Consider the following 13,033-nt stretch of genomic DNA (forward strand, 5'->3'; position numbering starts at 1 on the left):
TTTACAATAGCAGAAAATGACAAAGGGGGTAAGGGAATGAGAGATAATCTACCATCTTGTTTGTAATTCCTATTTGATGCCATTATTTTAATATCATGTTTACTCAACTGATTATATTTCAGTGCCATGGGAAAATATTTTGCTAAATTAATTCAGGAAATAAGACCAGCTATTTTCTTCACTTGAGAAGCATGAAAAACTATTTTCTTGAACTAAGGCTTTTTGTAGTCTGTACTTTCCAAAACAAACATTTTACAGTTTGAACACTAGGGGGCATCTTTGTTTCTTGAAATAAAGGGTCTTGGTTGTGATGTAAAAAAAAAAAAACCTAAGCAGTGAAACATTTTTTGATTCGCATTTTGTTTTGTCAAGGATGTTGGCACCGCAAGGTTTATGACTTTGGGCTGGGCATTTTTGTTTCTATATTAATTGAATGAAGCAGCATGTATGAGTGTGAAGAGACTAGGATAGTATCTAGTACATAAAGAGTACTCAATAGATATTTGCTCCCTTCCCAGGCCTCCTTCTGTGATTTAACTTCAAGATAAAACCCGACAGATCCTTAAAAGGCAGACTGCTCAAAAATATGTGCTTTCAGAGTTATGTGTATTAAACACTAGAACTTGCATGTTCATTTATTGAACAATGTTTTCTTTTTGAATTCATTAAGAGTTCTGCTTTTCCTTGATTATAGCAAAGCTAACTTATTGGGGATAACTAGCTTATTTACTTCTTCAAAGCCTTACATTTGTCAGCACCAAATCTCTTTTGTCTTTCTTCCTCTCTCCTCTTATTGCTTGATTTTATAAAAAGGTCTAAACAAAAATGTATGGTAATATGACAGAGAAAGCCACACATAACAATGATATCATTCATAACAAGTCCCTTCTTCTCAGGAGACAGAAGAATGGAGAAGCCAGTGTGGACATGCTTCCAAGGCTGTACTACCCTACAGGGTGGTGGTGCAGTTTCTCAGTCCACCATCAAATTATTTTTCCTTTTACAATATTTCTGGTGGGGACAGGAGACAAGGAGGGAAGAGAAAGCAGGGAACTTCTGTTTGCTGTTAACTCTGCTGGCAGTCTAGCATTGAACCTGCCTTAAGTTCAGGGGCAGGGAGGGTGAGCCGGAAGTTAGGGGTGGAAAAAGCCTTGTTCCAGCTGCTCTCGTTTCTAAATGCATATATTCACAGAAGAATCTGTTGTTTGCCATGTGCATAGTCCATTAGGGATTGAAGGGAGAAGCTGGGGCTTATTCTGTGCAAGGAAGTTCTCCACATCCTGGCATATCTGAATCTTTGCCCCAGTGAAGAGCTTTCTGATGCCAGTTCTGAATTGGTACCCCTCTTCCAACTGTTAAACAAGACAGCAGTCACTAATGACAAATCTGGGAAGGAAGTAGAGGGAAGAGTTCCTCTTGTCACTGCCCATAAGTGAAAGTCATGTGGAACCTTTTTAAAAAAGTTTTTTTTCCAACTCCAAATTAATCATTTCCTCTGACTTTTAAAATACATGGCTTATATATACATTATAGCACTCATTAATCTGACATGCTTTAGTTATATAAACATCTGTTTTTCCTATTGGGTTGCACTCTTTGAAAGTAGGTGTTATATTTATTTCAGAATACCTTGGTCTTAACCTGATGCTTTGCATATAATAGGCTCAATAAATGTTACACTGAATTGAATTATCAAATAACTCACTGAATTATACCATTTTATTGCTGGTAAAATTACTCAAAAAGGAAATAAATGTCTTTAATTAGATAAAAGTGAACATAGGAAAATTAATTTGTCCACAGTTTTGAAGCAAACCACTCAAAGAACCAGGATCTAAAAAATAATTCCCATAATCTTAAGCATTATGACTTAAATTATGTAGCTTCTCATGTTTTTCCTTAACACTGACAGGCTAAATTTTTTTTTTTACTGTAAATTGTTACACATAAAAAATTCTTTGTCCTCACTAATCATATATTGCCTGCAAGTAAAACAAACTACAGATCAGCATAATTTTAACAGAAACGAAGTCTAAAAACAGGGGAAGTCTTGTCCCCTGCAAAGGTCCTATGTGGATATCAGAACTACAAGAATCCACAGAGCACTCAATCTTGTATTCTGTTTTGGGAATGGAATAGCCACTCTGTATAAAGCAGCCACTCTGTATAAAGGTAGATGTGCTATTAGCCAGTGCTTCAAATTCTGATGGCATCACCTCTGGTAAATGCTGAGTTGGGCAAAATGAGGGTAGTCTCTCTTCTGATTCTGACTGCAGTTTGGTAGGTCCTCCGTAAGAAATTTTAAGGATGGTATGAATCCTATGAAGATGAAATTCATTTGGGTTTTGAAATCTTTTATGCTACATTCCAGTTCAGTGGTTCTTAGCAGAGAATGTACACCAGCATCAGTAACAAAGCTTTCTCACATTCAAGTATGCCCAGCCCCACTCCTGGAAATTCTGATTCACTAAGTCTAGGGAGAGTTCTGGGAAACTGTATTTTAAAAAATTCCATTGGGGTTTCTAATGTGAAATATTAACGTAAAAAATCATTACATTATGTAGAACTCCTTGAGAAAAGGCACCATTTTGTCTTTTTGGTTTCTCCAATACCTAGCATATTGCCTTGGCATGTGGTAAGTGCTCAATAATTGCTTGTTAAATGAATGATTTTTATTGCTTCTCTTTTTGGTTCTGTCTACTTCTATGGAGATATGGAATGAACTTTTGTGTAACAGTACAATCACACGCAAGCAGTGACTTGGGTATTCAGCACAGGTTAACAGACCGCCAATTTGGCCTTCAGTCCAGTGAGGTCTACTATATAAAGTAAGAACAGACTTTTTAGATTTTGAGGACAGCACTGAAACAGACCTAGTTTTGCAGCAACCTGAGACATTTTAGTAGCATGAAAACTTATAAAAAGTATCAAATAGGCAACCTGTTTCCAGTTTGTCCCTTTACGGTGGAGGTTCTCAAAGAGAAAACTATTATTATGGTTTTTCTAACTATGTACACAGAATAAAAAAGAAAAAGTTTGTTTTAAAAATTATTTTCAAAGATATTCCACTTAAAGTTTCTCTTATCTAAAAGATAAACCTGTTGAACTCTAGATAAACAGCAGTAAAAGTGGCTTTATGCATTTATTCTAGCAGAAGAGCTTCAGAAATAAAATCTGAGTATAATATATAGTCAAGGGAATACTTACACTCTCACTCTGAAAAGGATTTAAGAAATTTCCCCCCATTTCGCCATCATCCCTTGGAGTGCCCGGTTGATTACTCAGGCTCATATTATTGGGAGAATTCTGTAAACAAGATTTAGAAAACAAGGCATTGTTGAAAATTTTAATTTCCCTCTTGCACTGTACTGTTTCGAATATTGAAACAGCATCCCTAAGGACAAAGTATACTTCTAATTTTAATCTTATACTTCTACCATGTATTCTATTTCATTCTTTGCACTTTGACAAGTACTAATGCCTTCCCAAATGAAAATTTAAAAAACAATCAAAGAACCCCCAATAACCTACCACAACTATTTTCTTAGTTTCAGAATCAATATTTATTCAATTTCCCACCCTCAGCTTATAGAGTTCCTAAAACTCTGGAGAGTTTAAAACATTCCCAGCAGGGGCATGATGAAGAGATCCTACCCACTGATAAGGCAAGATGGAACAATAACTCCCTTAGTCATTTCACTAACCAAACTTTGAAAGGTCACTGTTTTAATAAACATTTCCTTTTAATTCTACATGCAGTATACAGATAACACTATTTCAACCATTTTTACATGAACTTTAAGGAAAAAAGAAAGATAGCTAACAACTGTACTTAAGAACAAGAGACACCTTAGGACTTGAGAATTTATTATGTACTCTTAGAGGAAAGGGGGCTCAAAAGAAAACTGCTTTAGAATATTTTCCTATCATTAGTTTAACAGTAGATTTACTTTGGAACTTCCCTTGAAGATAAAATGACTGCTATTAGCAATCTAATCGAACACCAAGTTAGCAGTGCGTTGCTTCATATTCTATTTAAATTTGCTAGTCCCACTATTACCGCACAATTTTAGCCATGGCAGGATACCTGATACTCCACATCAATAGGAAATGTAGAATGACATTGGACTATAAACCATGTTTATACAGTAGTATAACTGTAATTCTTCGAAGGTCCAATTTATTAACTTGTTTAAAAAAAACTTCAGAGTTAAACATTTTTAGTTGTTATTTCAAATGGAAGAAAGAGTTTAGATACTTTTTCCTAAGCCATTCCTATTTATATTGTTTTGGAATTAGTTTTTAGATTTTTTTTTTAAAGAAAATTGCTCAGAGAATTTTGTCTTAACTACAACAACTTGTATCATAAAAATTAACATTTCATGAATGAGTTATTCCCAGAAGAAAATGGTTAAAATGTAAAGCAGAGACAGATAGATGAGCTGGTAGAAATACACTGTGTCTTGTCTTGCTGTGCACCCTGCAGGGAGGATCTGAGAACAAGGATCCTCTGAAGTCCATTGGAGCTCTCTGTGTCAAGAAACCCCAAGGACTTGGGAAATATACTTTAATAGCATAAAGAGGATTCTATTTTTTTTGATAAATTTTTCTCTGAAAATGTTAGTTATCCAAGTATATAGAAAAGCAACTATACTTTGAAATGAATCTGAATATCTTGATTTCCTGGGAAAAAAATTAAGTAAAATTTAACTAACTGCATTATTTTAGAATTCATTAATTATTAAAGTTATTAGGTTAAATAAACTGTACCTTGAAAACAGGAATGATAATGCTGACTTAGCTCAAAAAGGAAACTGAATTTATAAAAAATATTGTAAGATTTACTCATAATTTATAAATTCTTTTGGATTTCTGTCATTTTATATACAATGGAGAAATTGGTAATACTAGAATAAAATACAATCTAATATATATACACATATATAAGAAAATTCAAGGATGCATTTGGAAGCTGCATATTTTACACAGTCAAACAAAAGAGTGAAATGAACCCTCTTATTCTTGTGTAACATTCATACCCCCTGTGGTATATAAGGTACCATGAGAGAAGCAGCGTATCTCAGACTCAGTTAGGGTGCTTTAAATCTTTGTTGCACATTTGCCATATATCATTTCTTGATTTATAATTTTGAAAGTCTGGCTAACTTCAAACCTGATTCTTAAAGTACTGATTTTTAAATATTTAGAATTTGAAAGTAACATTGCATTGCTAATGTTTAAATACATACAAAATACTTCCAATGTTATTATTTCTGTTTTACATGCAACCTCTTCATAGCATGGTAGCTCAGCATTATACTCTTTTGTGTGTGTGTGTGTGTGTGGTGGGGACGGGTATTTAAGGACACTAACAGGAAGATTAAAAGGATACATTCAACATACAAAACTGAGATAAAATCAGATCTCTGAAACCTATTCCTATTCAGCCTACTGGACCATATTTGAAAAGCTTGAAGTGATAGGACAATTGGGTTTTTTTGGTTTGTTTGTTTTTAACTAGAGTAATCTCTGCAAAATTGGAAAACAACAGAAGCTCCTCAATGGGAAATTTTAAGAAAATTGTGCTATCCGTAATCGCTGAGTGACAGGATGATATGGGCTAAAGGGCATATTCAATATTGGCATCTGAGGGACAGCTAAGATAGCGGTACCAAAAACCATCCCAGAACAGGTAAGGAAGGTAGGTGGCAATGAATTGTGTGTATGCTTCATTTAACTGTAGCTGTATTTGTGTATTATGTCCAGTAGGTTTCATCAACAAGGCAAGAATATGATGTATAAAAAGGACTTAGGTTGGTCAAAAAGGCACTCTACTTGCTTCAGCACAAAAGAGTACAAGATTACTTTCAGATACATTAGGCCCATCAGTTTAGACACATTAGGCCCATCGGTTACAGTTAATACAATGAATGTGTACTTTATTCCCTACTTTAAGAGTTTTGCTTGAAAAAATATGGTTAGGATTACACTGATACCAACTTCAAGAAATTTTATTACATTCTCACTTATCATTTCTTCAAGCTGGAAATTTTTTCTCTTAAGCTATGATGTCATACATGAATGTTTATACATATATATACACACACATATATGCACACACACATAATACACCACAAACACAATTTCCTCTGGCTGCCATGTTTAACCCTGTTAGACTTCCTGGTCTGATTTCATCTAGCAGGTATTTCATATCTTCTTTTCTTTTTTTTTTTTTTTGAGACATGGTCTCTGTCACCTAGGCTGGAATACAGTGGTGAGATCACAGCTCACTGCAGCCTTGGACTCTTGGGCTCAAGTGATGCTTCTGCCTAAGCCTCCTGGGTAGCTAGGACTACACTACAGATGTGTGCCACCACATCTGGTTAATTTTTAAAATGTTCTGCAGAGATGAGATCTCACTGTGTTGCTCAGGCTGGTCATGAATTCCTGGACTCAAGCAATCCTCCTCCCTTGGCCTCCCAAAGTGCTGGGATTACACGTGTGGACCACTGTGCCCAGCTCATATCGTCTCTTAATTAGTAAGTTATTATCCCTTCTCCCATCCTCAAAAATTGTTCCAAACCTTTTAAAACTTTTTAAAATTTAAAATTTTTCCATTTTCAAATTAAAAAAGTGAACATTTTTAGAAACTGTGACTCTGCCTATAATTAGAATAAAATAATAATGACATTATTCTAAGCAGTGGATTTTGAATTGCTTTCTCACAGGCTGCCAATAGTGACTTTTCTAGAGTGTTGTTTTGACTCTGCTAGCTCCCTCAAATAACAAACTGTCAGTTATTCTCCCAGTGGGTACAACTGAGCTAGAACTCAGGTCAGCACACATGAAATGATGGTGTACATCTCTAGTCATCTACCAGCTCCCTTGTGAACGGTGTAGGATCTCTAACTGGAGCCAAAATTCTTGGGGTGAGAATGCTTCAGGTTGAAAATACTTTCTTGGTAATTTATTAAACATCATATGATCAGAGCTTGTCTTCTCACGTACATGTGTTTTTCAAACTCAGAAATATAAATGTGAGATATGTTAATGTGAACTGCAGAATTTCTTTAGCTGCTTTTCTTCTAAGAAAACAAACCAGCCGGGCCCGGTGGCTCATGCGTGTAATCCCAGCACTTTGGAAGGCGGAGGCAGGCGGATCACGATGTCAGGAGTTCGAGACTAGCCTGGCCAGCCTGGTGAAACCCGTCTCTACTAAAAATGCAAAAATTAGCCGGGTATGGTGGTGCGTGCCTGTAATCCCAGCTACTTGGGAGGCTGAGGCAGGAGAATTGCTTGAACCTGGGAGGCAGAGGTTGCAGCGAGCCAAGATTGTGCCACTGTACTCCAGCCTGGGTGACAGAGTGAGACTCTGAGTCAAATAAAAAAAAAAAAGAAAAAAGAAAGAAAACAAACCATATACTTCTCTCTACCCTCAACCCCAACTCCAAGGAAAAGGATTTTTGTTTCATTGATTAAATGGGTGACCCCTCCGTTATTAAAGGGACGAAAGGAATTTCACATATCATCTTTAAAAGCTTTCTAAATCAGACATAAATTCTGCATTCTGAGAAAGAGGCACATGAGTTTTGCTAGGTAATGCTCAACTGAGCAAGAAATAATTTTGAAACTTCATTGGAAGGTTTGAATTCATTTTGCTTACTGAAACAGTGCCATCAAAGTGCAATTGATAGTGTGAGTTCCTAGCCTTGTCCACAAAAGATTGTATAGCTAATGAGAAGAAAGATATTTAGTGTCTGTATAGTACTTCATAGCCCTTAACATATGTTCACACTCGATTCTCAACAATTTTATGAAGTAGGCAGGGAATGAACTACAAGCTTTATGTTATAGCTAAGCAAACTACGCCTATGAGAGATTAAGTAACGTGTTCCTGCAACTTGTAAGTACTATAGTAGCATCAGGCTTTCTGATTCTCAATTCAGTACTCTTTATTTATCTTACATATAAAATGGATAAAATAGAGTATCTATGCAATAAAAAGTAGAAAAACAGTTGAAGTAGTACTTATACACAACATTTAAAATGGAGTAAATTTTTTTTTTTTAAATATGTAATACTGGTGCTTGACAAAATACAGATTTAACTGGAGAACTATAGAGCTGTGGCTACAGACCTAAAAGGGACTTTGAAAATTACCAGGTGATGGCCAGGTGCAGTGGCTCACACCTGTAATCCCAGCACTTTGAGAGGCCGAGGTGGATGGATCACCTGAGGTCAGGAGTTCCAGACCAGCCTGACCAACATGGAGAAACTCCGTCTCTACAGGCACATGCCTGTAATCCCAGCTACTTGGCAGGCTGAGGCAGGAGAATCGTTTGAACCCGGGAGGTGGAGGTTGCGGTGAGCTGAGGAGACGGCACCATTGCACTCCAGCCTGGGCAACAAGAGCGAAACCCTTGACTCAAAAAAAAAAAAAAAAAAAAAAAAGACACAAAAAACTAAGTGATAATGGTCAAGGTTGTCTTTTGATTCACAAACAAAATTACTAGAAAAAAACAGGATGGAAATGAATGATAATGAATGATTCCAGGAAAATAAAAGGAAGAAGAAAGCTTCTTGAGATAGCTGAACATGTGTTGGAAAAGGAAGAAATGTGGGAAAAGCGGAGTTAGTGACTGTGACTGTGTACGCCTCGGAGTCAAAGACTGAAAAAATTAGGCTGGGAGTGGAAAGAGGCAGGGAGAGAAAGAATCTGGGGCAGGGGGTGTACAATGTGCACAATGCTACTGATGCTCTTAAGAGAAAAAGTGACTATGGTGCAACAGGCACTAATGGTACCATCACCCAGGGTCAGCCAGCCTAAAGCCCAGAGCCAATGAACCTGGAGCAGAGGTGGTGTAGAAATGAGATGCGTAGGAACTCATCTGAAGGCAGATTTAACTAGTCAATTCTAGTACATTGTTAAGTGGCATGTTTATTACTAGGGGGATAAATCTTATGTAATTTAAATGCATATTAACTTTGCTTTGTAAAAATTTTTATTTATCCTCTTTGTTTGATCTCCTCGTTAAACTGAACTTCTTGAGGGCAGAGAACATACCTCGTTTATCTTTGGATTTTTAGAGCCCAGCATAATGCCTCAGTAGGCGTCAATATTTACTGAATGAAGGAACTCCTGCCTAAGAATAAACCACTTGAGGATAGAGATCGTGTTTGTTGTTAAGAAGACTTTTTTATGTCCCCATAGTACAGAAGGCAATACCCAGCACACACAAGTACACACTGGATGGTCAGTTACTGCTTAGAGCACAAGCAATGCATCATAAGGCAAGAGAATGTTATGAGGAGTGGGCATAGTATGGTGGAAAAACTTGTATCCGAAAACAGGCATGGGAAAGTAAGCACAGAAGGAATAGCAACCGATCTGATATGAGGACAGATTAGAAGATGGCATTTAAATTAATCATTATGACTTTTTAAAAATTTTAAACTTTTATAAATTATAAAGTACTTTCCCATATAGAATTTTCTTTATATCTATCTTATGCAAAAGGTTTTAGGTAGTTAGTAAAAATTTTAGGAAGATGGTCTAAAACTATCTTGATGACCCTACTTTTCTGTAATTAAGAATCCATCTGTAGATACAAGAATATGTTTCTCAAATATGGCATCAGAAATTTCACTGGTGACCACAAAGCACAATTTGGCTAATTAAATTGTTAGAAATACCTGAGATGCTGGGTGCGGTGGGTCACGCCTGTAATCCCAGCACTTTGGGAGGCTGAGACGGGTAGATCACGTGAGGTCAGGAGTTTGAGACCAGCCTGACCAATATGGTGAAACCCCATCTCTACTAAAAATATGAAAATTAGCAAGGCTTCGTGGTATGAGCCTTTAGTCCCAGCTACTCAGGAGGCTGAGACAGGAGAATTGCTTGAACCCAGGAAGGGGAGGTTGCAGTGAGCCGAGATTGCACCACTGCACTCTAGCATGGGCAACAGAGCAAGACTCCATCAAAAAAAAAAAAAGAGGTATCTGAGAGCCAACACAATCACGGTAATCTGACTTGCAAAGGCCCAGAGAGAAGGCTCTAATAAAGTTACATAGGGAATTTTGTTTTGAAAACAGGCTTCATAAATACCATTTCTCACAGAGGTAAGCTAGTACTCATTATAAATATTTATCTATTTTTAGAAAAGAAAATTACCTTTCTGATTTTTTGTAAACATGATTGTTTCTAAACATAGATATCCAAAATACATGTGGAGCTTGTGAGGCAAAGCAGCCAGGCAGTAGAGTTATAATGCCAGAATTCCAATTAAATATTTTTTAGAACTTGAAGTCTTAATTTAAAATGATTTTTAGCTCAATCAATCTTATTTTATTTTTCTTGGCAGCAGGATTTTTACATTATTATCCATAAATATGAATTAGAAATAGAATTTTAAAAAGTCATCCCTTAATGAATTTCTCTATTTATTGATATACAGCAGACTTCAAAGAGAATCATTCTGGTGGTAGCAAATAATTAGTTCTCATCAGTAATTCTAAATATATTTGACTCACTGAGAACTATTTTAAATTCATCATGACCTAAATAGTATTTAGGTACTATTCTTCAAAAATATAAGGCATTTTAGTAAAGGATTCATTTAAGATACTCAAACTATTGAAAGAGGGAAAATGCAAACACATACTAATGGAAGGCTCACTTTCCTGCTTGTACTAATATAATTTTCCTCTTATCACTTTCTTACTCTATTTTGGGGACTAGAATAATTATTGTGGAAATCAGCATTTCCTAATGAAGATTTGCAAGATGAATTGGATATGTAAATGCAATGCCCTTATGATATATAATAACCACTTTTTCAAATTTATCTCTCCTCACATTTCTTTAGACATCTTTACATTTTCAAAAGATTATCTAAATTCTGTAAGTTTGCTTTACAAATAAGTAACATCTTAATGTGATTAAATTTGTTATTACTTGGGTGTCAACTAATAATGTATAGTATGTCCTGTTAATGAATCTTAGCATATTTAGGAACATTCTTAGAAGACTTATTTTACCCTTTCCCACAGATAATATGCATTAATATTCTTAACTTCCAATTAATTATACCTGGTCTTCTACTTTCAAACTCTTGTTCAAGAACAAAATTCGTAAATTTACTCTAATAATTTTAATGAGTTCCATGTTAAATAAAATTCTGATTAAAAACAACACAGAATACACAGCACTCACCTTGGAAATACTGTCCATATCTCCTGAGCCTGAAACAAAATATAAAAATAAAGCCTTTATTAAGTAAGATTTCATTTATAAATTAAACACTCCTTTAATTTAAATAAGTGAAGTATACTATATGTATTTTCCAGCATATAGCTCCTGAGTTTTTAAATCTGAAAAAATTCCTCTTCTTTTATACAGTATAGTGAATCAGTACCATCTGATGGAAAATGCAAGGAGTTCTATCCTTAGTTCCCAATCATTTTTTTTATGGAAGCATGAAGAAAACTGTTGTTATCATAGATTCCTGAATGTGAAATTTTAGAAAGACCATTTATATACCCTACCCAATTAAAAATTTAAAAATGTATATATAACATATATAGAGATATCTACATATATTTTTTGAAAATGATGCTGTAAATCTGATAAAATATAAAATGAACACTTGCGACAATGTTTGACAATATTTTAAACCATAATTTACTATAATAACCAAAAGCTAAGTATTAATATTAAAAAGTTGATAGCAATGAATATTCATGACAATTCTTCAAAACTAAAAATGTCTTTAAATATTATATTTTTATTTTGATCCTTGGAAGAAATAAACAATCAATATTAATTTCTTTTCTTATGTAAGAAATAGAGACCGGGTGCAGTGGCTCACGCCTGTAATCCTAGCACTTTGGGAGGCCAAGATGGGTAGATCATTTGAGGTCCGGAGTTCGAGAACAGCCTGGCCAAACATGGTGAAATCCCACCTCTACTAAAAATACAAAAATTAGCCAGGCGTGGTGGCGGGCCCCTGTAGTCCCAGCTACTTGGGAGGCTGAGGCGGGAAATTCACTTGAACCTGGGAGGCAGAGGTTGCAGTGAGCCAAGATCACATCACTGCACTCCAGTGTTGGTGACAGAGTGAGATTGTCTCAAAAAAAAAAAAAAAAAAGAAACAGAATCATACATCAGGTAACAGAACAATAATCAGATCTTTGCCACAGTATTAACTTTATTTTAAACAATTTAACTTCTGACAATTAATTTTCCTAGCATAAAAATAATATAACATTTTAGTAGCATAGCATTCAGTCAACATTACAAATAAAGCTAGGGCTTATTAATATAAGTTGTAAATAAATAGGCATAATAAATTATTAAATATTGAATGCATATATGCAATCATATACATGTGTATATATAAATGTACAGTAATGTTCATTATAGAAAGCAATGAGCCAGTTGCCAAGCATAGGTAAAAATCTTCTGAAAATTCTATTCTGGTGACTAAGATAATGAGAGCCTTTTAACTATTTACCAAATATCATCCTTTTGTGAATGGTTCTACAAATAACAATATTGCAAAGTGAATTATTTTGCAATAAATTGGAAAATAAAATTCAAGAATGGTGCTGTCCGATAGAATTTTGTGCAATGATGGAAATGTTTCTCTGTGATGTTCATTAAGGTAGTCATTAGCTACAAGTGGCTGCTGTGTACCTGATATGTGGCAGTGCAACTGAGGAACTGAATTTTAAAATTTACTTAATTTAAAATTAAATAGTCACACATGGCTAGTGGCTAATGCAATTGGACAGTGCAAGTCAAGACTTTGCAATCTAGGCAAAATAAGTATGAATTCTTAAAAGCTCAAAAGTCTCTTAGTGTACTGCAAATAATTTGGTTATTGAAAGATTTTCCAAGTATCAGAGGGAGGCATTTCCTGACCTTAGGTCAGGGAGCGAAATCTTATATATAACCTAAATTACTCATGAACATATTTTTTCCAACTTAAGTAAAAGATGAACCCTTTCCAAAAGAAAAAAAAATCGTAACTCC

At 35.2% G+C, this 13,033-nt stretch overlaps 1 protein-coding gene across 25 annotated transcripts in view; it reads right to left on the bottom strand.

The window, feature by feature from the left end:
• The window catches only part of SSBP2 (single stranded DNA binding protein 2), a 334,708-nt gene that overhangs the window by 5,523 nt on the left and 316,152 nt on the right, over window positions 1–13,033 (bottom strand). For 23 of the 25 annotated variants that reach the window (XM_063724171.1, XM_063724172.1, XM_002815708.6 and 20 more), the window contains 2 exons: window positions 11,213–11,241; window positions 3,208–3,306 (listed from right to left, as the gene is read on the bottom strand). In XM_063724171.1, coding sequence (XP_063580241.1) covers window positions 3,208–3,306; window positions 11,213–11,241 — 128 coding nt within the window. The remainder of the gene's footprint in view (window positions 1–3,207; window positions 3,307–11,212; window positions 11,242–13,033) is intronic. The other 2 variants (XM_054555695.2, XM_054555693.2) reach the window with 1 other exon arrangement.

The sequence above is a fragment of the Pongo abelii genome, chromosome 4, assembly GCF_028885655.2.
Source record: "Pongo abelii isolate AG06213 chromosome 4, NHGRI_mPonAbe1-v2.0_pri, whole genome shotgun sequence".
Lineage (NCBI taxonomy): Eukaryota > Metazoa > Chordata > Mammalia > Primates > Hominidae > Pongo > Pongo abelii.